A 27,612-nucleotide genomic window follows, 5' to 3' on the forward strand; every position below is an offset into this window, starting at 1 on the left:
AGTAAATTGTGCTTTTTTTCTTCATGAAACATCTGCATTTTTATAAAAGAATTTCGCCGTTATTACCTTCTTAAAATCCTCGAATGTGTTATTATTCAAGTTTTAAATCATATAATAACAATTTTGCATTGTTTCGTTCATTTTATCTTTTTTTTTTCTCTACCTTATATATGAAATATCTATTTAAAATGAAAAGAATATATATATATATATATATATATATATATATATATATATATATATATATATATATATATATATATATATATATATACATACAGGGTGTTTATAAAGTCCCGGACCCATTTTGATGTTTAATAACTCATAAAATAATAAAGATATAAACAAACTTATGGCATTTATTGGTGGAATAACTCATATATTTTCCTTTTCAGGTTTGAATATTTTTACTTTTGTAAATATCGTCTGCGCGTGTAGTTAATTTCAGATAATTTCATTTTCCAGTCTAAATATCTGTACTTTTCTAAATATTGTCTGCTTATTAATTGCATTTTTCTCTGTTTTGTTTTTGGCAACTATTGCAATGTTATGTTTACTTTTGATGTATTTGTTCCATGTAGTACTTTTGTATGTGATGTTTTATTCGAGCGGATATTAAGGAGAATGCATACACCACAAGAGAAAGCACAGATTTTATGGTTGCTCATAGAAATGAAATCGATAGTACAAGCGCAGAGAAATTTCAGAAGAATTTAACAAAAAGGTCCTCCATCCAAAAACAGCATCTTGCGGTGGAAAAAGAATTTTCTAGAAATTGGAAGTATCGAAGATAAGAAACGTTCCAGACGTCCTTGCACAAGTGATTTTGATGTTGAGCGTGTCAGAGAGACATTTTTACACAATCCTAGAATATCTGTGAGATCAGCGGCAACAGAATCGGATATGCCAATTTCGACGGTGTACAAGGTTATTAAGAAAAAATTAAGACTGCATGCATACAAAGTTCAAATTGTTCAAGTTTTGGAACCGAACGATAGGCCTAGGAGGATGGCCTTTGCAACAGATATGCTAAGAAGGATAGAAGATGCTGCTGATTTTCTGAAGAGCATAATGTTCTCCGATGAAGCATCCTTTCATGTTTCTGGCATTGTTAATCGCCATAATGTGCGCAAATGGCTCTGTGGATGCCGACATGCTTGTCGCTACTTGACGTGAAATTGACTATCGACTTGATATTCTCCGTGCGACGAAGTGGGCACACGTGGAAGTTCATTGACAAGGGTCATGAAACTTTTTGAGTCTATTTAACCATTTATGTTATTAATTTAAATCTATCTTTATTATTTTATGAGTTATTAAACATCAAAATGGGTCCAGGACTTTATAAACACCCTGTATATATATATATATATATATATATATATATATATATAAGAATTTTTCAAAAAAAATCCCGAATTACATTTGTTAAAATGAAGAAATGGAGTTCCGAAACTCAGCTCCTCATACTTTTAATCAATTTTAATTGATCAACAGTTGATTTCACGTTCATTAATGTGTAATAAACAGCAGTGGAGTAAACCTTTAGAGTTCCTTAGGCAATACAACTCTGTGAATTTCTAGTCGATTTATAAGTTAATCTCTGCAGTGGCTTATTTAAACATTTTGTGGCCTTGGCGATTCACATAATGAGGCCTTCTTTTTAATAAAAAGGTAATTTTATTTCACATTTCAGTACATTTTTTAGTATTAAACATAATAATAATTTAGGTTAATCATTTTTTTTATTTTGATGACTTTGTGAAAATATAAGTTTTTATTTAATTTTAAAATTATTTATTTAAAAATAAAATGATAAAATTCTTGGAAACATTGATAACTATTATTAGTTAATGATAATATTATTAATGTTGATTATTAGAATTCGAAAACTTTTCTATGCTGATGTATATTCACTTGTCAATGAAAATTATTTGAAAGAAAATATCTTATTTGATGTCTTGTAAACGTGTAAACCTAAATTTCATCACATATGTAAATAGTGAAAATAGTGTGTGATTCTACTAACTCTCTATTCTTATCTTAAAGCTGTTACATGAGGTACCTCTCGATATCTTTGAAAAATAAATAAATTTTTTGATAAGCTTGTAAACTTTGTTTTAAGAAAACAGTGTAGTATCAGTTTTAAAAATACTTATCGCTGCTTTTATTGTTCTTTGGACTTCATACTTATGGTTTCTTAAAATGATATTCAAGACACGTGAAATTCGTAAGTGGTATAGATACAGTTTCTTAAAGTGGGTTTAAGTAATTTCGGAAGTGATTTTACTCCCTCTCTCTTTTTTTTTTCTTTTCGTTTTACGTAATGTTCTAGTTCATAAAACAAATTTGTAGAGAACATTAAAAACATGATGCTTATTAACTATCTCTTTTTTAATTTTAGAAACTCTTAAAAATCATTAAATTTAATTTTAATATATTTATTTTCCAAGATAAGTATTGCGATTAAATCTAATGAAGTTGTTAGGAAATTTACAAAAAATGCATTAAAAGCTTCATTTAAAATATTTTAAAGTATTTTTTATTCCCTCTTTCTTTTTTTTTTCTTTTCTTTTTACGTAATGTTCTAGTCTATAAAACCAATTTGTAGACAGCATTAAAGACACAATGCTTATTAATTAGTTCTTTTTTTTTAATTTTTAGGAACTCTGAAAGATTATTAAATTCAATTCTAATATATTTATTTTGCTGATAAATAGAATAAAACCAATGAAGTTGTTAGAAAATTTGAAAAAAAAAATACATTAAAGCTTTATTTAAAATATTTTTAAAACATTTTTAATGCAATTTTAGATCTTTTAGATAGAACCATGCATTGTCGAAGATTTTGATTATTTATAACATAACGAAGGTTTTCCGAATTAAATAATTAAACTTTTAAAAAGATTATTTTAGGAAATTAAGTACAGAACTTTTTCTGTTTAATTTTGTCACAAATAAAATTGCAAAAAATACACAGCGTGAATTATTAAGTATATAGAAGTTTTAACAATTTAATTTGGCATCTTACATTGAGGTCATTATATCATTATGACCACAATGATTTAATCATGTTGTCACATATTACAGCAAATTTAAACAGGTTTTAAAAATTTTTAAGCTGAATCCTTATCACCAGTTTATTAACTGCTTATTATTTATGTTACAAAAATAAATATAATTTGTATCGCTCTTTTTAAAAATAAACATAATTTCATAATATAAACTGAATAAATAAAAAATATTTCAATTACAGGTACTAATTTTTTTTTTCTTTTTGTAAGTGCAATGAGTTTGGTAGTATAAATATTGAAGAAAATTATTACGAAATCAGCTTTTAGAAAACATATTTGCCTAAATTTATCTAACTTTCCATATATTAAGAAAGCAATTGTGAGTGCGTTTTTCGAAAATAATTTCGGAAAAAAGACGAAATAATTTCACAAAATAGATTTAATGCAGTATTTCAGAATTTATCAAATAAATTTTTAAGTGGCTCTTAAGTTTAAAATGTATAATATGCTGCTTTTTAAATATTTATTTTCAACGCATTTCTTTTTTATTTCAAAATTCCTAAACTCTCGTGATATCCAATTTTTATGATATTTTCAAATATATTATTTCTAAAACTAATGTATTAGTTTCCGATTTAATATTGAAAATAGCTGAATAATTTATTATTTATTTGTACTGCAATATTAATATGATATAAATTAAAAACATATATATTAAAATTAACTTTTTCATTAATTTACTTATCTCCAATGATTAATTTGTATATTATGAATAATACTTTTTAAAGAGAAGTAAATATATAAAATGCAGCTATTTTACTAATTTGAAAATTCTTATTAAAGGACATTTATTATTCACATTATAAAAAAATTAAATAAAATTTATGAAACTATCGTATTAAAATTGTTACAATAATTAGAAAAAATATTATGAAAAATTTTACATTTATAGCACAAAATGTTGCTACATTTAAAACAGATGAAACTATCCAAAGACAAATATGTTGGATTGAGGAATAGTGTATACTAAACAAGTAGGAATAAGACTTACATATTTTCTTTTCTCTTTAGGACAATTTAGTTATAATTTTTACATCTAATTTTTTGAATACATCAAACTATATTGAAATTTCCAATGAGGAAAACAACCTATAAGAAAACAACTGTGAATGTATGCGATTACAAATATACCAAATAAAAAAAATTGCTAAAAAATTCTAGAAATGAAGTCTTTCTGCTTAACGAGACAGTTGAAGAACGCTTCTGTGAGCGAATTCTAATCTCCATTTTAACTGCAGTAAACAATTTGGGATTTTTCTGTATCTCCATTAATTGAAACATCATTTTATTTGATAGTATTCGTTTTGGTGACCAGCTACCCCACCGATGATACTAGTTATATTTAGTGTAAATTATCGTGTAGATATAACTTCATGTCAGTAAAGTCTGCCAAACTGTCAGATACTAAAGCCTTTTTATTTTAATTGTCTTACTGAAATTCTATTTATTACATACATCAATTTCTCTAAAGGGGGACTATCCCATAATACCACGGTGATCATGATATTAAAAATTTTAATGTCCGGTTCGTCTGAATTTTTCAGAATTGTAACTTCAGTTTTTTTTTATTCGTCTTGTAAACTACACATATATTACAGAGAACCCTTCTTTAAATGATGGAAGAAAACCCTGCAATTAAATATTGGATAAAACAATGAAATGGTTTGAATTTCAGTATATGGTTGAATGGTTTCAATGGTTGAATTTCACTATTTTAGAGAAATTCGTGTATGTACTAAACAAAACTTCTGTAAGGCAATTAAAGTAGAACTGCTTTACTCCTGAGAGTTTGTCAGAATTACTGACATGAAATTATATCGACATAATTTAAATAATTGCCAAAATTCAGAAAAAAATTCGCACACCTATTAAATTGATATCAATAAAAAGACATCTTTTTTAAAATTTTAGACGGCTTAAAAATTATTTTTTGTACAATAATACTGTCGGAAGTTATAGTGAAAAAAACCCACAAAATTTCGCATAATTTGTAATCAGTTTTTTTTTTAATTTTGAAGAAACTGTATCCGATGTGCACATTCCCTGCATCCAAAATATATACGCGCCAAATTTGGTAGCTATTGGTCACACAGTCTAATCTGCAGAATGCCAAACACACACACACATTCATTTTTATTATTAATTAAGATAAGGTTTCATTCAAAGTAATTATGTATTAATAAAATATTAAAATTCGAATTTTCATCATTACTGTAAATTGTCAGCTCACAATGAAAATTTCAGACATCTGCTGTGAGCGCAATATTAATTGACTGATGTGTCAAACATCACAAAATACGCTTGCATGCTGCAATTTGTGACGTCATTTAAACAGGTGTTTTTACATAACCAGGAAATTCAGGAGACCATTAGTGATATTAGCTGGAATGTCATTACTCATGAATACGAGGGGAGTGGTTAGCAAACCGACAAATCGTGAAGGAGAATCATTGAATGTAGAGTAAACCAGAAGTCAAAGATTCATTAAGGGATTCTGATTATAAGAGTTCAGATATAAATAAGTTTTCTTACAGGCAATTAAGTAGCTACTTAACTGCATATCGGCAGATGTTTAAATCATTTAATTCAATAACTAGAATTTTTTATTGCCACGTCCGTACGCCAGTTTAGTAACTCTTTGGAGCTAGTAGGCTGGAAACTGTTCCACCTTTTGCTGAGCTTTTTGTGAATGATAGTATATAATTAAACAACCCAGCTCGAAATATTGAAATTGCTCATAGTCATGTATTTTAATATTTTATTTGAAGTTTTTCATTCAGTTGGCATTGCTATGCACCAACCGTAAATGCTTAAATGAGCGAAAAAAAATTATAGACAAATCAAAACACATAAACAAATTATGTTTGCTGTTGCGATTAAGTGATTGTTGTGATTTATCTTCATAACGAAATTGTTTTATTCTACAAAAAGCATGTTATTTCTTGTTTTACACTAAATTTGTAGCTGTTAAATGTTAAGATTATATGTCTCCCACTCTGTTAAAAAGGACTTGGTGAAATATTATTTTTTTTATTATTTTGAATAATAATTTATATTAAATAATCAAAATGAATATTTTTCCATTTTTTATAATAAAAAAAATCTGTTCAACAATGATTTTTATTTTCTTTAAAATCGTGCGCCTCAAAGAGTCAAGAAAGTTTCTAATAATCTATATTTATCTTTATTTGATCTTTGTCTTAATATTTAGACTTCAGATATTTTTCGCTTTTATTAATTTTATTTTCTTAATATAATTATTTAATGCTCTTAATTATTAGGTTTGATAATTAAGGACTAATTAATAGAAGAAACTGAATGAAGGTATACCTTTCTTACATGTAGAATGATTAACTGAATAATTAAAATTTGTTTATTGGTGAATTATTTTATCCATCTTTAAAAACATAAATGGCAACATCGGTATTTTAAACCATTATTTCTACTACAGTTTTCCATTTTTTCTATCTTCTGAATCTTTTCCCATTCATATTAAAATCTGTTTCCTGCAGGTACTTGGTAAAATGGTAAAAGCCTTTAAAATCTCGAAAGATGCATTCTAGTTAAAAATTTGAAATACAGAAATGATGTTTGATTTTAAAGCGTTTTACCTCATAGAATCCGTGTAGAAAACAGATTTTAACAGGAATGAAAAAAAGATTTTAAAGATGGAAAATAAAGAGAAAATTATTGTGGAAACAATGATATAGCATACTGATGATGATTTTCACGTTATTAAAAATGAATAAAATAATTCATTAGCGAACAAAATATGATTATTTATTTGGGTTTTTTTCCTTAAAACTATGTTTACATTATATAATTTTTTTTTTAATATAACGAATTCCAAAAGTAAAATTTGTGAGATAAGACTATCAATAGTGACTAAATTGGATACATCAACCACAAATCATTTTTAGAAAAAAAACATTTTAAAAATAAATTCATTTCTTGTACTGTAAAAAACAGAATTGAAAAAAAAAATCGTTTGCAAACAAACAATTATTCCTCAAAAGATATTACATGTTTTTCCTTTCTTATTTTTTTTTTTTTTTACTCAGTGTGAGATCATTCCCCTTTTGCTAAGAAAACACTGTTATGTAAGTAAACTAAGCAGATTTGCTTGTTTATTATTTACCGAATAGAACACTTTTTTTACACATAAAACTAGCTGATTTCGAGAAAACGCTCAAACGGTAGTCGTATTCACCGGAAGTTTTAAGCAAAGGGAATAGAGATAAATAAAACTTGCTAGACTAAAGGAAATAAAAACTGAGGATAAACAACATTACATATATTGTTGTGAATTCCGTTTTATTTTGAAATTCAGGTGTACAGAATATAATTTCCGCGCAATAAATTTTTCGTGATTTTTACCTTTTATTTTATTTTAAATGACATTATGAATTTTTTAACATAAAGTGAATGTGCTTTAATGTTTAGTAAAGAAAATGTCGAAGAATTCTATGAAAAAGGGAAATTAACTATTTATTTTTTCAAGATAAATTAATTTTTAAACGAACTTTAATGTAAGCTTAAAATAAAAGAATTTCTATTTGTGAGAAATTAGCTTTTCGTCGCATTTAATATATATTATAAACTTTATTATTTTTTTATTTATCAAAACTATTATTATATTATATTATAATTATTATGTAGTAATCAAGAACTATTTAAAATTGTACACAATGAAGATAAGTGCAAATCGGTCATTTTCTTAAATTAATAAATGGAATGTAAAACTTGCAAATTCAACCTTGATTAATTCTCGGTTTATTGCTGAAAGTAACAAATCCAATAAAAAAGATAAAATAATTAATGCATTCTTGTTTTTTAAAATTTCGTAATAACAGAAAAAATTACTGAATCATAAAACATTTTTAACAGATAAATGGTGCGTGCTAATATATGTGCAATATCGTATATTGTATACAATATTCTAGAATATCAATATATGATATAATGAAATATGTAATTTTTTTATATTATAGAGATTAGGCACGACAGGAATGCATAATTTTTTTTTCTATTCCTTTTGATTTGGTCACTTTTAGTAGCATACCGACGATAAATGTGTCGCTTTTTTTAAAAAAAATCCAGAATTATTTTTTTGCTTTAAAATCCTTTCTTTATATTTTACCTTCATGTGTGTGAAAGATTATATCTTAATGAGTATTGACTTCTGCTTTCAATTTGAATTCCCATCAATGTTATGACCATTTGTTGATAGTTTTTCTCATGTACACTTAATATACTTATGCAAATAAATTTTATTTTGATTTTATAATTTGTAAACTGGAATAACTAGTTTTTTATTAATACATGGATTAGTATCTGGTTGTAAACACACGCAACATTACAATGATGTTATGAATTCAATCCAACATTATATTCACAGAGCTTTAAAAAAGCATTATATTCAAGAACATACCTAATTGCGTTGTTATCTTCCATTAATTTTACCCACTAGTAATGAAAGACTGATTATATCGCGCTAAATATTGGTGACGATATCAATGCGTTTTATTTGTTTTGAAATGAGTTTTTAATATATACACTGAACTCAATCGACGAATGAGAATTACAATAAAAAGAAAATATCTTTCTAATAATCATTTTCGACCTCTGGTTGTCAGAAAAAATGTCCATTCATGTAATGACAAGCAATAATTATTTTCCGTTTTGCTTTGAACTTATTCCGAGCACATAATAACAGAAATCAAAAGATTATTTGGTGAGCCTAATTATAACTTTACTTTTTCTCTTTTGTTAAACAGGTGTTCCGTAAGTACCTAACCTTCTGCGGCATTGGAGTTCAGAATGCCCAGTTATTCGAAATGTCTGTTCGGGAATTCAAGAGAAATCAGGTAAGATAATTTACTATTATTTATTTATTTTTATTCTTTTGGATTATTTGCGTACAATTCACGTATAGTTGTCTTTTCTTAGCTTATATAATTCAACGTCTCCTTTGTTGTAGCTGTGTGACAAATTTTATATTAACTTTTCTAAGATTCAGGCACTTTTGATTGTAAAGTATTAAAATTGCAATTAAAATTCTTCTGACATGGTCTCAAACGTATTGCTAAAATTTAAATCGTTGGTCGGAAAAAAAAAATTCTTTTCCGTATTTTTTTTTTGTTAAATCCAAATAGAATGCCATTTTATTTATTACTTAATATATTTTTATTCCTTTCTTTAATATTTTTAAGATATCTTTCATGATTTCTAACATATTACGCATTACAATTCAACATCGAATTAACTTAAAACAGAATTTCGAATTGTTGAACATTTTAACCAGAATAAAACGATTAACTTTCTTTCATTTTTGTATTTTCATATTAATTATTTATCACGGCAAAGGGAATGTTCAAAACAACTTTATTCTCTGGCAAGAAAAGACATTAAAAAAATAATGAATGAATTATCTTTATTTTTAAGGAGACATTTTCAAATTTTTTCATTTCTTATTTTTCAATTTAATCAAGAACAAAACCGGCTCAAAAATTTTTAAATACATATATTATAATATGTATTTAAAAATTTCATAAGACTGATAAACTCCAGATGCAGTTTCCGATATAAAAATCTTCGGACATCCTACAATCGCATTACTACATTAACATGTTAGTTCACTTCCAATCTGATAAGATATTATGAAATTTTATTATTTATGTTTATGTCGTCGCATATCCTTCTTGGTAAGTCTTTCATCTCCTTGCACTGAAGGACATATTCGATGCTCCGAAGTTTCCTGACATGTTTGAATGAAAACGTCTGTTATGTTGTACTTATTTAGTGCAAAACCTAATCTCTCTTCATAATGCTGGATAAAACCAGAATTTCTTTATTACCAAATTGATGTATAGGATTAGAGAGCCAGAGATCTAATCGAAAAGCACATGATCGTGTTAGCGGATTATTTATCTGTCGTCTGAAAGCGTGTATATAAAAAAGAGCATTAATATTCCTTAAAAAAAAAGTCAACACCCGTCGCTCCAGTAATGCAAATGCGAACAAGAATAACAAACCTTTTTTTTTTTTACTCTTTAAGAATTACTATTGCGAATGAGTGATGATATGAATGGATGTAATCATGTCTTGACAACTTCTTTAACAGGCGTGGTGGAATATATCTTTATTTATTAGAATTAGATGGCTAAGTTATGAGTTAGTTTAATAAGCAACTTTTGGTTGCTGATTTAGTTGACAAATACATTATGTTCTTACTGCTTAATAATAGCATCATATTTATTATCCAGTAAAAGCAAATTAAACATTTAAAATTAAATAAAAAAATTGGAATTTTTAACGATGTATTTGTGTTAATTTTTCTTATTAGTAAAGAAATCAATGTTATCTATTTCTTATATTTACACTATCTGTCTTATCTATAAACAGTAAACTGATTTGTATATTTAAACGGAATTGCTTTAATTAAAAAATGTTAATTAAGAATAATATCTGATTGTATATTTTTTAAAATAATATTATTTTCTCATAATTTATTCAACTTGCTGTGATGCGATACCTTTTTGATACATGGAATCTCTTTATGTTTTATTTCAAAGCAGTTAAAGATAATTTGAAATTGAATTGACTAATTATAGTTAGTACAAGATTCCAACTTCATATAAATGTTAATTAATATAAGCCTACTGAAAATTAAGCATTTGTTTGTTTCAGTGTAAATATTTCACATGCTCTTAAATGGCTTATTTTATGAAGCTTTAAGTATAACTGATCAAGAGAATTTTTAAAACAATTCTATGTTCATGGTATCGAAAAAAAAAAGCATATTTTCTTATTTTTAATTATTTTTAGCTTTTTTTCTATGCGATATCCAATGGTTTTAAGTTTCTATTAGAGAAGTATCAAGTATCTTAAGTGCTACTTTAATCTAATAAAAAATGGACCAGTTTGAATAAAAAAAGTTAAAAAAATAATACAAAATAAGTTTTTAAGAAGCCATAAAAGTAGAATAAATGGTGTTAGGTATTAAAATAAATTATGCAATCTTTGTCGTGAAATATTGTAATTTTTGCAAGCGACATAAATCTGAACTCATTTTTAAATCTCAGCACGAAAAAGTAGAATTTCATTCTTTAGTTGATAGCACAGATAAACATATGAAAAAAGGTTAGTTTATTTAGCTGAAGCATTATATTGTGGATAGTTACGTTTAAATGAAACATTGTATCGCATTTCAAAACTAAAGGTTTAAAAAGGTTATATTTACGCTAGAAAATACTGTATTAACTATCGATTGTTCAAGAAATCAGTTTTGAACTGGCAATGTTAAAACCTCAAGCCATTCTTTATCTAAGTAATAAGCGAAATCAAGTGCGGACAACAATTTTATCACTTTGCAAAATTAATGCTTTGGCTATTGCTCACTTCTGTAAAGTGGGTTGAAAAATGAATCGCATTAATGAATGTTATATACCGAATAAAGCAAAAAGAAAAGAAAAATTCCTTGTCACAGATGATTTATGAACTTCTGTGGTGGTCCTATAAGTGTTGACCGTAACAATCTTGTGAGATCTAAATCATTTTTAATCAGAGATGAATTTTGCAGAAAATGTAAGGTCTTATAATATTGAATCTAATGATTTGAGTTAGATTTATAGATTCTTTGCTAAAAGCTTATGTGCACGGCTGTATGCCGCTTTTGTTATAAAAAGGATAATTCAAAAATTTAAAAAAAATTATTTATGTATCATATGTTTTCGAGATTTAACTGTTATTTGATTTCTTAATATCTTTTAATTTTTAACGCTAACATATTTTTAAAAAATTTAAAACACATCTTAAATTTTGGTATTTTAAAACCGTCATATTTAAATAGTAAAAAAGGTAATGTCATTTAATTTAATTATAGTATTAATAATTTTAGACTTATTTGTTTAACTTCGTTTAATTCGATAGATTATAAAGTTATTTCATTATATTTTCGCACAGATTTAGGAAAATTTTTAATAATGAATTGATATAATTTTAATAAAACTCATTTAAAATTATTTTTTTATTATTTTTACTTATTTATGAACAATTAAATAACTGGTATTGAAATTTTATAAAAAATTGAGCTTTTGTGAATTTAAATTGCATTATTAGACACTTTATATGTTACAAAATTCAAATCAATAATATTCACAAGTATCATTTATATTCCATGGCACTTGTTAAATACAAGATAGTTCCTCTGAGTCTGTATTTTAATGTATGGTTTACTGGGCAGGAAATGCTTCCATATCATCTACACTATCATCCACTTTTTCCATAAATTTAATCACCATTTTAAATTTTCGTATGTCAAATGTTGCCAATCATTCATTTATAATGATATAAGCAATTTATCAAGTCAGCGAGGATGTATAAATAAATTATTTCCTAACTTGTAAAATGTGTATACATATATTTATTTATTTATTATTTCCCTATTCCGAAACTTCATTCAACTGCAATCTTTTATGCATCAGTAAATTTCCATATAGTTATTACATACTGTTTACCAATCACAGGAGCAGTAAATTATTGCTTGCACTAAAATGATAAATTGCTGTGTGGACCGCCGTGCTTGGTGTTCCCGAATCAGTAATAGCCCTTCATATGATTAATGATCTTTGAAGGGAATAATACCACGAGACTTATTCAATTTTCCTGAGGCTGTAGCTCCCTTATATAATTCCGAAAACACTTGCATGTAAAATACACCAAAGGCCACCTACCATTTCGATACTTTTAGGGTTCAAATAACGGCTACTGTTTTTCCAGTCGAAGCACGACAACGGGACAACAAACAAATGTTTCTAGAAGGTTCTGACGTCATCAGAGGCACTATGAATGCTTGCCATTGACGTACATCGTTTATTAGTTCCCACCAAAGTTTCTGAATGGAGGCAAAACTCAAGATACTCTACCACCCAACAATAGTTGATATTCTTACTAGGGGTACGCTTGTTGTCAAAATCAGATTATTTTAAGTGGTCCAAAGGAATCGAATTGCCCCTTATTGTCTATACAACACACTACACTGCATCAGAAGAGCTGAGTTGTTTTCGTTCTGCTAAAGGGTGTGTTCGTAGATTAGTGTTGGAATTAGATACAAATATTTGCTGAGAGATAGGAAGTTCACGGACAAGGTCATTTGGCCGTAATGACTCTTCTGGTTAATCATTGTATTGTTCTGTGTCTTAATGTGAATATGTGCTTTGTAATGACGCTTGGCGAACATCATAAATTCTTTTATTACAAATTGAACGTTTATGTAACAAGTAATTAATTCCAGTAATTCTTTTCTTAAACGACTGTTTATTGAAATTTAATCAGCAGAAACTTTCGTCGTAAAATCGGTTGAAGCATTACCTTGAAATGTATGAAATTATTATTTTTTATTTATTTGTATTTCCTGTTGTTGTTCATGTATAGTAAAAGGAATAGATTTTAGGTTTCGATTTTGAAAAAAAGACATATTAAGTGATTACCAATCACTTATAATAATGTGTCTAAATCTAAAAAGAATAACGCGTTTAAATGTAGAATTTGGGATGGCATATATATATATATATATATATATATATATATATATATATATATATATATATATATATATATATATATATATATATATATATATATATATATATATGGCCTTTTTTGAATATCTCATGTATCTTAAAAAAATTTATGCAGACATCAATAACAAGAAATGTCATATAATAAATATATAATAAAATAATAATTAAATATAATAATAAATTCGGGAGTCTACAGATTAAACTCCGATAATTGTGGTAAATGAGAAGATGTATTTGATGTGTTTTAATATTTGCTAAAATAAAAGAAAAATTTAACAAGCTTTAAATTTATTGAACATTGCAATGAAAGATTTGTATATATATAATATTAAAAATCTAAAAGAAGCAAATTTTTTATGGAATATTTTTTCATACTTCCGTAATCTTCGAAATGTTAACTATTTATCAAACAAAAATATGTATATTTTTTCATATGTTTGTTTCTTTTTTAAGAAATTTTATATTTTATGCAATCTCCTACTATACATATTAAATTAATAATTCTATTGAATGCTTTAAGGTTACACATATTAAATTAATAATTCTAATGAATGCTTTAAGGTTACACATATTAAATTAATAATTCTATTGAATGCTTTAAGGTTACATATATTAAATTAATAATTCTATTGAATGCTTTAAGGTTACACATATTAAATTAATAATTCTATTGAATGCTTTAAGGTTACACATATTAAATTAATAATTCTATTGAATGCTTTAAGGTTACACATATTAAATTAATAATTCTATTGAATGCTCTGAGGTTACTTCGTTAAAAGGTTGACTATACGTGATATGAAAGAACTTTTCAACATTTATAATATTGATTAACCGCCTTGAAATTCACTGTTCCCTAAAAAGATTTTTATAATGAACATCGTCTTAATTTTTTCGGTCACTTCTAAGGAAGACGTGCTACTTCATTCCAGAATTCTGTTTAGACTGAATTCTTCGAGAATACCCTGGTAGAATAGAAAAACAGAAATCTTTTTCGCCGGTGTCCTTGAAAATAGCGCAAAGATACAAATAATGAATTCATCCTACTTATCATGACAGCTGAAGGCCAGGATTTTGAGCGGTTTTTCAACTTAGGGTTTCTTCTACAGGTAAAAAGGGCCGCATAGAAATTTGAAACTTTGTCTTCAGGTTGAATCGTCTTATTATTTCTAATCTTATTCCGCTATTTTTCGCAGTTAAAGCTTGAAAAGTGTAACTAACTTAACATTATTCTTCACACGTAATATTGTGCAACTAAGATTTAAGAAACAAGCGTGTCATGAAAGTTCTCCCCAACTGGATTCTTAGATATTTAGCATGCAAATCACACTTTTGTCTGTTATGAATGCATAATCATTTTGCATTTCCGACTTTGATTATTTCACTCGTTTACCTTGTTCTTTTACCGGGAGGGCCGACCAATGAAATGCCGCTAAGTGTCTCTGGCGCGTTTCATTGGTCTTTAAACTCAGCCCTATTCATATTCGGCATAATGTGCTTAATCGCGTTTATCCTTTCCACGTAAATAAGTAAATCTGTAAACTTATTACGAAAGCGATTTGATATCGGATCGCAGGAAAGTGATGATAATTGAAAACATCATTGTTTGGTAATAATATGCGAAATGGTAATTATGAAAGCTGTGGTAATCGACACAGTCGACAAGTGTCCCGAAGTGTGGCATGTACCTTGCGTCAGATTATTTAATACTAATTGATTAAGAAAACTATCTTCAATTAAATCATTTGACTCATATTTACTGTTTTAAATACATCCTTATTTATTATTAATTACCCTTTTTCATTCGGAAAAGTAATTCGATGAAAAATTATTCACCTAATATAAGAGCTTGTTTATAGTTTTTAAAAATAAATAAATAAATATATAATTGTTTTAAGTTGAATTTGCCCGAAAAGTTAATTTACATCTTTTTTTTTACCATTCTGTGGATATTTTTAACAATTAAAATTGAAAAATAAATAAATAATGTCAAAATGGTGCAACATCTTAAATGGTGTCACCTCTCGAGTACAAAAGGTTAAATGTGCGCATTTTTTCGCATGTATGTAAACTTAAAGTTGGTGAATATAGTTTTCTAGAGGTAAATTATGCCACAATTCTTTTAATACTGGAAAGTTATTGTTTATAAAAGTGTTTATGTACTGCTGGAGGATACATACGAATTGGAGGATATTTTTTGATATTATGTTCTTGTCAAACTTTCCTAGATAATTTAAGATCACTCTATATTTAAGACGGAATTAATGAATAAATTGTTTTTTCTGAAACCAGTATATCAACCTCCCTCCTCCCCCACTTGAAACAAACTTTCAGAATTATTCTATAGGCAAGCGTATTCTAGAATCTAGTGCCACAGTAAGGGGGAAAAAGAATGAAACAACTTAATATTCAGAAACAGAGATGCTCAGTTCTGGCCAAATCATTTTTTTTTTTTTTCTTTTTCATCTTTGGAAATTAGAAAGGTTTTTCAATGTAGGTTCATTAACAGAGAATTATAAAATTTTTATACATTTTTAAGGTTGAAAAAAACTAATTATTAAATATAAGGGGTTGAGAAATCATTTCATGCACTTTCAAAACTTCTGTAGAAATATAAAATTTAACATGCAGCTTTCAAAAAAAAAAAAAAAAAAAATCTTTAACTAACTTGTAGAAAAATCTAATTACATTCTCTTATCACATTACATTATACACATACTCAAGTATATATAATGCCTTTAATATTTTAGACCAGTTTTTGATTATTTAATTTAGTATACAATGAATTTGTCAAATGCATTGTGATACATCTGCCTATTATATATTACACGAAATAATGTTTAAATAATTGTAATCGTGATGCAAATGAGTCCACCTAATTGGAATGCAATTAAAAAATAATTCTTTTTTTATACGAAAATTTCTTACATAGGGTATTTTCTTTTCTTAATGTTTTCTTTAGTGTACGGTCTTATGTAAGTTATCTAGTATCTAGATAATTATAACTAATGTGAAGAAAATTGTAACAATGTGCTCCATCGATACATTTGACTTTTTGATTTATTAATAAATATTAACTATAATATAGTTAATTATAATAGCATGTTTATCTTAAAAAGCAGTAGTGGAAATAAATAGCATGAAAACGTGAAAAATCCCTTTTTTTTTTAAATATTAAAACTTTTACAGAAATGGGTATATCCTGATTTTTTTTATTTCCATTTTTCTTTGTCTTTAAAGTTATTCGTTGATGCCATTCGCCTACTTATATTTTTGTGTTGATTCACTACTTTCACAATCCCTCGTCATTTGTTGACATTGGCTGTGAAAATGCTTCTGAGTAGGTGAAGAAAAACAAAGATCTTCCTCTTCGTTAGATAAACAGTGTCATTTAAAGTGAAGGAAAAGGTGTAGCGCCATTATTCTAGGATAGAATTCCATTTTTCTATAGTACATTCTTCAATTCAAAATCGAAATGCAATTAGAGAAATTGAATTATTGATTGCTTTTTTTAAAGCAGTGATTTGTATGCATTATCCTTTGTGTAGCAATTCCATCAAAGCAAAATGATACTTTATATTTAATAAGCAAAAAAGGTTTTACTTAAAAACAAAGAAAATAAATGAGTTAAATGTAAAAATGGATCTTATTTGTCATTCTATATATGTGCATTATAAAGCACAAAGAGAAATTTATATAAATATTTCCAAATAGTATAATTGTATGAAATACAAATTATTTGTATTTCAGTTTGTATTTAATATTAAGCGATGAATTGGTTTATAAATAAGAAATACTTAAAATTGAATATTTCTTATCTATTGAAATTTTCAAGGAAAAAAATGTTAAACGTATAATCAACTTATAGATTTCGATATAATATAATAATTTTTTCTTGAATGAAGATGTACCGAACGATTTAGTAATAGTTATGTAAATTTAAAAGGTCAATAAATTTTCTGTGAAGAAAGCTTTTGAAACCCTATCTGTTGTTGTTTCTTATGGCACTTGCCATGAACAAGCCCGCTGTTCGAAGGCAGCCGATTTAAGCCTGGGGGGGGGGGCGCCTCTTGTTTCTAAAGTAGCGCCAACTAGGGCCAAGAGAACGACTTAGCTACATACACGTCACAACCCTTTTTACGGGGCGGACTTCATTCACGCATTTCATTCATCCATCCACAAATCGTAATTTAGACCTGAATCAGAGAACGATCACCCCTAATCCAGTACCCCCAGTGGTATTACTCTCGACATGGGGGACTTTGTGACCACGACAGATTTAACGCGCGTCAGCCACCAAGCACGCGGGGATTCTTCGGCCGGCGGGGTTCGAACTCGCAACCTAAGGGACGCGAGTCCGACGCTCTACCAACCAGGGTATCCCGGCCTAGAAATCCTATCTAATAAATATAATTACAAATAGTTTTAAAAACATGCTTTTAATCATGTAAAAAGAAAAGAATTTTCTTTATTTTAATTAATTGCTATATTTAACATTAAGATTAATTCGGTTTTTTTTAATGAACAGTAAATGTAATTTTATGAATGATTAATTCTTAAATAATCAAAATGTTATATTATCATCTAGAATGCGCAAGCGTGGGAAATTTCAAAATTCTAACTCGCTAGGAACTGATTGAACAATATATTACAATATTCCGTCTTTACAAACAAGTAAAAATCAAATTAAGTTATTAAAATAATAAACTTGTGAGAAACATAGAATGATACGTAAAAAAAAAAAAGAATTAAAAAAACGTTAAAAAATACGTATAAAAAAAAGGTGATGATTTATTCGAATTTGCACTATAATGAAAAATAAAGTAACACCTTTAAAGTTATCCTTGAACTTTACTTTTGACCTTCAGATGAAATGAAATTCATCTCAGAATGAACATAGTAATAAACTTACAATCCTTCTGTTCTTTTCTACTGATGAAGTTTCTTCAGGCAAATGCATAATATTGATGTCTGGAAATTCATCATTCCGTAAAGAATGTCACTTTAAACAAAATGCGCAAATAATTTCAATTGCAGAATACGATAATCCGACAGATAAAAGATGTCTTATTTAACATGTTGAGGAAATGTTTTATTTGATAAGGAATGGCGCCTCATTTGTAAAAAGCGTATCATCAAATTTTCGGAATAGTTTCTTAGCATTTTATAAAGAAAAAAAAAATTCGGAAAGTAGTCTGCCAGATGTATAAGGCCTTGAATGTTTTTTTTTTTTTTTAAGTTGCTTAACAAAGTGAGGACATTCACGAATTTCGAATTTATTTCACGAGAGCCGAATTTGATTTCAAAATGCGTTTTATTTAGGTTTTCTGAAGATAATGATGAAATGTTATAATACATTAAGCTAAATTTTCATATCCTTGAAAATTATTATTAATTTGTAACATTTTGTCAAAATTTGTCAGTGGTTTTCGAACCCTTTTTTTTTTTTTTTTTTTTTCTATTTGGGTTTTTAATTTCGAATGAGAAGATTTGAACTAGAGTCAAATATTTACACGTATATGATATGATTCTAATTGCCATAAAAATGGATAATTATATTCTGTTAATAAAGAAATTAAGATGGAATAATAAAATTAATGCCTTAATTGGCATATAATTTTATTATTCCATGTTTTTACAATTTTTGAAAATTAGTAATAAAAACATAATTTCATAAATAATAAAAAAAATGCCTCTAAGTTTTTTTTTTATTATTATTTTATAAACCCATAAAATTGTAAGAAAATCTACAAGAAATGTTGTAAAATTGATACGAAAATTCTTATTTATCATATTTATATATACATTGTATGAAAGAATTCTTTGATTCAAAAGTGCAATAACTATTTTTTATAGTAAGTAATAAATAAGTGAATAATTAATAAATGAAAGCAATACATTATTTAATAATAAATAATAATGAATAAGTAATAAATTAAAATTATTTGCATATTTAAACAGATTTAAAGATTTAAAGAAGTGTAAAATATTGAAAAATTGCAATCTTAGAAATATTTTACAATGAAATGCAAATTTTTGTGTAAGACAGGTATAAACTTTTGTCTTATATAAAATACAATAAAAATTCTAATTCCAAATATTAAAAGTTAAAAAGATGTTGAAATTATAATATGTCACCTTGAAACAATTTTCAAACAAAAGCAAAAAGAACAAATAGTAAAAAAATGAATAAAAGCAACATGCCGTTAAACATGCTTTAAAAAAAATCGTAGGCTTGGTCGATTTGAAATAAAAAGCAAGTAATAGATCTATTTTAATGAATATTAACTTGAATAAAATTATCTCCAGTTATCTATAGAAATATTAGCCTATTTTTTCCCTCAAATTTGAATCTTTGACGTATTAATTGCATACTTTATTTCGGGTGCGCATTGCAGAAACAGGTTTTCATTAACGGAATGTCGTTTATTATACATTATTCTATAACCATTTTTATTTCTCTTGGCGTTTGCTGGCACCCTTTTGAATATGTAATCGTATGTGAACTTCCTGAATATGTCATCGGTATTTTTAATTTCTGTAAGTTGATTTAAAATAGAATCCGGTACAACATCTAGGAGAAAAATATTTTCGTAGGATTTGAAAAAATTAAAACGATTATATGTACCCTCAGTATTGCATTTTGAATGGGATTTTAAGTATCAAATTTTAAAAATTAATTTATAAGTACAATTTTAATAAAACTCATGCGACCTAGTATATATGAAAGAAAGGAAGTAATATATTAAATAATAAAGGACAAGATAAAGACATAAAGATATATAAGAGATAGGAGTTGCAAATCATTTATAAACTGAGAGATATTTTGTTTTTTTATTTTAAAAAAAATCATATTATGAAACATAAAATGTCCTCTGAAAATCTGATAAAATACAGCATAGAACATAGGGTGCCCTCAGGAATTTGTCACTTAGAGTGATTGATACGATGACATATTGTGCCATGATCTACTTTTCAAAGTAATTTATATATTAGTTCCTATACATATGCTTTCCCAATGTAAAATAAAAAAAAAGCTTCATATCATAAAAAAAACTCATAAAATATTTAATGTGAATTTTATCGCTTAGAAATCAAAGTTGATAAGCGAAGTGAATACAATTTTGCTTAATAATCTTTGAGACTTTAGGGTAAAAAAGACTTGATTTACAGATTTTTATCATCATAGATAATATAAGAAAGAACATAATTCTTTATCACTTAATGACTTAGAAGTAATAAATGTTTAGCCATTGAAAGGCATTAAAAATTAAGCAAAAAGTAAGAAGAACTAAAAAAAAAACAATATTTATTTACTCTGGAGGAATGTGAATGTTTTACGTTCGTGTTTTCTAAGCTTGCCCTGAATTTCACTTGCTTGCGTTTTCTAAAATGCGGTGATCTAATTTTCAAAAACTAATTATTAGTTCTTGAACAAGTCCTTTCTTTTCGATTATTAAAATATTATTTCTTTACAATATTAAGAGAATATTAACATATTTGTGAAGTGTAAATGATCATGTTCCTATCTCTTTCATTTCATTTAATTATTAGAGATTTTATAAATCCCAACTATCTAGTTAAATAATTTTGCGTACAAACGGATGCCGAGCAATCATCAGTCATATTTAAGGAAAAAATAAAATTAAAAGCATTTGCACAAAATTACCAAAATGAAAATAATAATTTGAAGAAAATCGCCACATGCCTTGTAAATTAAAAATACATTAAAATGAAAAAGTAATTTGTCAATTTTTTAAAACGGGAAACTCACAGTGAGCTTTGTTTATGGCCGTAAAATGTCTCTGGCATTGAATAAACCTAAAATATTATTTTCCTTTCCAAATACTAAAATAAATAAATAAAAAAAACGTGCTTTTTTCTATTTTTCTCTCTCTTTATACATATACGTCTCCATTAACACAATATATTTTATGATATCACCATGATGTTATTCAATATTCTGAATACCAATTAACATCTTGAAAATATCGTAACAATATTATTTAATTTTTGCGACTATATATATATATATATATATATATATATATATATATATATATATATATATATATATATATATATATATATATATATATAACAGAACTGTTATTTATTGAAATTATTGCTCTTTTAGCTTCTCCTGAGCCTCGCCAAATCAATTTTCGAAGAAACTTCATCGTTAGATCGTCTCATCAACAAAATCATGGTGAAAGTTGAAGAACTATTACAGTGTGAGAAATGCCGGGTATATCTTGTTGATACTGAGCAAGAAGATCTGGTAAGCAAATTAAATACCTAACTTTAGAAAAATCTTTCTTTACGACTAGAAAAGTGCATTTTTAACTGTTAAAAAAACTAAAAAAATATTTTTTTTTGGAAATTTTATAAAATTTATTAGTGTTTTTAGTTTTATATTCGTAATGTTAAGAAAAAAAAGTTAGAAATGCATAATTAATGAATCTTAGACTGAATAATAAAAATATGTTGTCTAGTGTGTAAAGCGTCTAGAATACTGTTAAAAATTGAAATAAAAAATTATAATCCAAAATAGCTATTTGATATTTGTTGGATATTATTCATACGACGGATGACAGTTTATGTACAAATTAAAATATTAAACGGTGCTGAAGTTGTTTTTATGATATATCATCATCAAACAATAACATTTGCCAAATTTGCTACAAAGAAAAGTTGAAAGATTTGTTAAAACGCAAAGAATTAAATTTTAAAACAATATAAATATATGAAACATAAATTACATTTTTCTATTGTTTTTTTAACTATGGGTAGATTTTTATATTATTTTTTTTATATAAGCCAGGATTTGATTGTGTACCGAGAGTTTTAATATTTGCGTCAATTTACATTTGGATACGCAGTTGGATACTAGTAGAAAAATTATTTGTTTTGTGAAAAATGTTTCTTGATGTAATACGAAGGGGAAAATACTGAATTTGTGCCAATATTAATTGTTGCATTTTAAGTAATCTTCGATAGAAATGGAGTTTCTTCAGTTTTTCACGTTAAATTGCATTTATACGAAGTTTGGTGAATTGTACAGCTAAATCCATAAAATAACGATATGTATTCGCTATCACATAATTGCATCTATTTAATGAATTGAAAAGAATAATTTTATTAAGAAATATACATTTAAAATCTATAAACTCATAATTCTAGTTTAATTTTGCCGGTGAATTATGCATAGTCATTCCATTTCACTGAACATTCTTTTATGTGAACCTGATATAAACTTTGTCAATGATTGAAAGTCTGTTAGGCGCCTCTTTTGCGGAAATGCGTGTTGATAATATGCATCTTAACTCGCGCCTCATCAAGCTGAAGATTAATGCGAATAATATTCAGATAGAATCCTTCATCCTTTTGCTTTCATTTCTGGCGGAGTAGGTTCGGTCCGCTATATTTGGACGAAGCAATGTAGTGTCCTTGATTCTTTTTGGTTTAAACAATCGATAATTATTCGGAAATGTTTATTCAGATTGGTTTTTTTTCCATAAAATGTTGCGTTTGTGTTTTTTTTAAACTTTCAGATCAGCGTATTTGTTTTTATATGCATATATTTATTTATACGTTTCGCTTTATTTAAAACTCTTTTTTTTTTTGCAAAACTGGCAACTTTAACTGTTGTTATGGAAACGTGTGTGCGTTGTGTGAAACGGTCGGAACGAGTGTTGTTTATAAGAAATACTGGTAAACAAATGAATTCTTAAATTAGCTTTCGATTTGAATTTTTGTAGATAATGGAATCATTTCAAGATTTGTATACCAAGAAAGACATTATAATGTACATATATTGGTGTAATAATCTAAAGTTCTATAAATTACTCCAACGGAAACATATCATAAGAACAAAAAGAAAATCCCCCCCCCCCCCGTTAGATTACTAAAGATAAAATTATATATGATGGGTTGAAAGCGAAAATACAGTGCACCTTATTTGCAAACAATCACCATGATGCCAAATATGATGTTGGAAAGAAAATAACAAAATAAAAGTAAATCAAATTTCAAAAAATATAATTGTAAAGTAAAATATATTAGTAAAATTATTTTGATCGTAGTATTGTGATTTTTTCTTTTATTTTTGATTTCATTTATTTCAGTGTTATCTATGTTGTTTTCTTTTTAAATTTATAATGTCTGGATTTATGCTTGTTTTTCTGAACAATCATGTTGTCTCAAAGTTTTATTTTTCTCATAAATGTAACTATTTTTGGATAAATTTAATATTCTTGCTTTGTAGCATGAGCTAAAATTTAAATTTAGATTCTGACCTACTTATTTTAATAACAATTTTTTTAATATATCCTTTTATAATTTTTTATATAGGTCTTTCAAAGACTAGATAATTTGGAAGAAAAAAGTAGCACTCTACCTCCTATTTTCAAACCTAAAAAGTTTTCTAGACCACAGGTAATTTTACAATTCTGAAATCTTGAAATTATTAGTAAATCAAATAAATTGTTCTGATTTCATATATCAAATCATCATATTAATTCCAAGGTAATTAATACTTAAAGAATTATTTAAGTTTTTATTGAATGATACTTTTCTGCAAATTACATGCAAAATGCTTTTATAAAAATGTGCTAGATTTAACATTTTTTAAATTAAAATTTATTGTATATATTTTAATAATTAAAATTATTCAAAAGAACATTTTTTTTAGATTACGGTAAAAGTTATGTTACAAAAATTGCATTAATTTCAAATGAATCTATCAAAATTTTCACAAAAAATTCTTTATTCATTTTTATTTTTATTTCAGGATGTCATTTTCACTACAATTTTTGAATTGCGAAGAGATGAACAGGAAGTAAGGAGGCCGAGGTTAGTTTACACACACACACATATATATAATAATAGTATATATATATAATCAATTAATTGATTTAATCTGCAGTTTGTAATTGATATTTGTTATAGCTTTCATGTTTGCATTGATTCAGGGTAACTCAATTTACTCTGTAAATCTCATCATCTCAGATTTTTGCTAAGTTTTGTGTAGATGTATTTGTATAGGTTTGGAAAAATGCTAAATTTCATTCAAATATGTCCACTCAGTATTGAATTATAGCAATATTAATTTTTAGAAATTTATTAAAAAATTTTCAATGAATACTTTTAAATTGCTCTAGGAGCAAAGATCTCTTAATTGAACTACAGAGTTTGAAGAGATATCATTTTACAGCATTTTCCATGCTCTTTCTTGTAATAAGTACTACAGATTGTGCAAAATGTTTTCTCAGAATCTAAATTACATTTTTTTGTGAAGTATGTATTTTAAAATTCCGTGTATAAATAGTATTATTACAAATTGCCTGGCAAAATATCAATTTTGGATGATGATTAGTTAATTGTTTAAAATAATTAAAAATAAATTGTTTAAGTAATTTTTTAATTAATACTTTGTATTTAGTTGAGTAACATAAGATTGCTCATTTTTACATTATTGTGAAAATAAGTATAAACACACACTTGTAAAACAATTACAGATAAAAGTCTAAAGTAAATCTTTTTATTTAGTAATGTGATTTTAATATTAAATGTTTAAAATTATGATTAAAGTTATGATTTCTTTTTCATTAAGTTCTTCATTTTTCCATAAAACATACTTGAATCATCAGAGTCCTTCCTTTGAAAGCTCTGATATAATTTAAATTTATCCTGAGATATTGTGTCTTTATATTATCTTTCAAAATCACTCAAAAAATAATTTTGATTGATTTTGGAAATGAATGCATGATAGTGCTGTGCTTTTTGGTTATCAAAAATGCTGTTGTTTCATTGCTATATGAGTATTATTTACAAGTCACATTTACTCTTTTAGAAATAATGTGTGAAACTTCTATTAATTGTTCTTCTGCATTTTTAAACAAAATTTCAGTGTGCTGACTATTGCAGCCATTTTGTAATACATGCGTTCAGATCATGCATACATTAAAGAATGATTGGATGCTTTGTCTTGTAAATAATACTCATATAGCAATATTTTAATGAAACATTTGTTAATTTGTCCACAATACTATTGTATATTTTAATTAGGTTTCTTCAGTATTTTTGCTGTTTTAATTATGAATCATTGATTGAAAAAAGGATGCAAATTATGACTATTATTCATATTTTATTTTAAATATATATATATTTTTTGCTTTAATATTGCTATGACGAACAATTATTTCATTATTGCCTACTTTTTTTACAGCCTGAAAGATTTATCGGGTTCAGAAGCTGCACATGTTTATTTTGCAAGACATGTGGTTGCTACCGAACAAGTAAGGTTGATTTTATCAATACATATTCATCTGACATTTAAAAATAAATATGATATTAAAATTATATACAATGTCAAATGTATTTTGATCTGGGATTTATAATATTTTTTTCTTACAGACTTTCAATTGGTCTGGAACAGATGATGAAATAAAAGTTGTTCGAAAATCCAACATTGCTGCAGTTCCACCTGCTGTAAGAATTAATTTGAAATATATATATATATTTGAATTTATAACTGAATATATTACTTAAAGTCTTTAGCAATTCTGCTGCATCTTTATATGTATTGATTAAAATCTTTTTGCCTTTTCTGTTTTTTTATTAAGTTAAATAAATTAGTTTTTAACATAATAATTTATATTCATTTTTTCATTATTAAAATGTATAATGAAAATGTTTCGTAAATTATTATTACTTTCTAAAAATCTAAAGGTTAACTTTTTATTTAAGTAAGGAATAGAATATAAATATATATATATATATATATATATATATATATATATATATATATATATATATATATATATATATATATATATATTTGTCTAGATTTAGTAAATATAAATTTAACATTGACTGTGTTTGTAAAAATTCACATTTAATTATTTCTTTACAATATACTGATCTTTATTATTCAGTTTATTGTAATTGAAATTACTAGTATAATTTTTTTAAATTACAATTACTTAATTTTTCTTTAAAGTGTTATGTTATTTTAAATTTAAATAGTTTTTGCCTTCGATTATACTGTATCTCTGACACCACACTTTTATATGTTTTAGTTTCCATCTGAAAAGTTAAAAAGTCGCATTTTGTCTATACCTATATTCAACAGTGAAAATAAGGTTATTGGTGTTGCTCAGTTAGTAAACAAATCTAAAGGTCAAGTTTTCACAGATTGTGACATAAATACTCTGGAGGTAAGATATAATCTTAATTATCTATATTTTTGCTTTAGTGATTTAAAAGGCTTCTATGAATGATCTATTATTACCTTTAATAAATGCTACCTGAGATGTAAAAGAAAGTTCTTAACTTTTCTTATTGTTTGGATTTTTCAAAGTTATATTATATTTAATTGATGCACTTGGAGTAATTTTTTAAAGGAATACGTTTATGTGACATAGTTTACTTTCTTTTATATAGATTTAAGAAGTTTGAAATTGATATATTTTAATTGATTAAAACATTTTTTAAAATTTTAATTACTAAAAGCAGAGGCAAATGATGCTGACAAGCACACACTACTCATACATTCAAGATAAATGCAGTGCATCTATTTTTTTTTTTTTTTTTTGATATTGAGATGATTGTTTTAACACAAATTTAGCCCCAACTTTGTTCTGTTACAACTCTATAAAATTATATTTTTGTTACTTGATTTTAAAAAAATTTACAAAATTTTAGTAAGAAAAAAAGTTTTATTTTTTTATTATCTTAAAACACATATGTCTGCATGTATATATATAAATTTTTTATTTATTTTACAATCAAGTACCATACAACATGCAATAAATAATTTATTTGGAAATATTTCATTTTTTTTAAATATGATGTATGTAAATTAAAAAAAAAAAAAACTTTGTATGTTTGAAAATGCTAATTTCAGTGGTGCAAATTTATACATTAAAGATAATATTTTTATCAGTATTTTC

General features: G+C 26.0%; 1 protein-coding gene across 6 annotated transcripts in view; it reads left to right on the forward strand.

The window, feature by feature from the left end:
• The window catches only part of LOC129983942 (cGMP-specific 3',5'-cyclic phosphodiesterase-like), a 562,482-nt gene that overhangs the window by 521,912 nt on the left and 12,958 nt on the right, over positions 1-27,612 (forward strand). For all 6 annotated transcript variants that reach the window (XM_056093672.1, XM_056093673.1, XM_056093670.1 and 3 more), the window contains 7 exons: positions 8,852-8,941; positions 21,795-21,938; positions 24,011-24,094; positions 24,450-24,511; positions 25,887-25,956; positions 26,075-26,149; positions 26,740-26,877. In XM_056093672.1, coding sequence (XP_055949647.1) covers positions 8,852-8,941; positions 21,795-21,938; positions 24,011-24,094; positions 24,450-24,511; positions 25,887-25,956; positions 26,075-26,149; positions 26,740-26,877 — 663 coding nt within the window. The remainder of the gene's footprint in view (positions 1-8,851; positions 8,942-21,794; positions 21,939-24,010; positions 24,095-24,449; positions 24,512-25,886; positions 25,957-26,074; positions 26,150-26,739; positions 26,878-27,612) is intronic.

The sequence above is a fragment of the Argiope bruennichi genome, chromosome 9, assembly GCF_947563725.1.
Source record: "Argiope bruennichi chromosome 9, qqArgBrue1.1, whole genome shotgun sequence".
Lineage (NCBI taxonomy): Eukaryota > Metazoa > Arthropoda > Arachnida > Araneae > Araneidae > Argiope > Argiope bruennichi.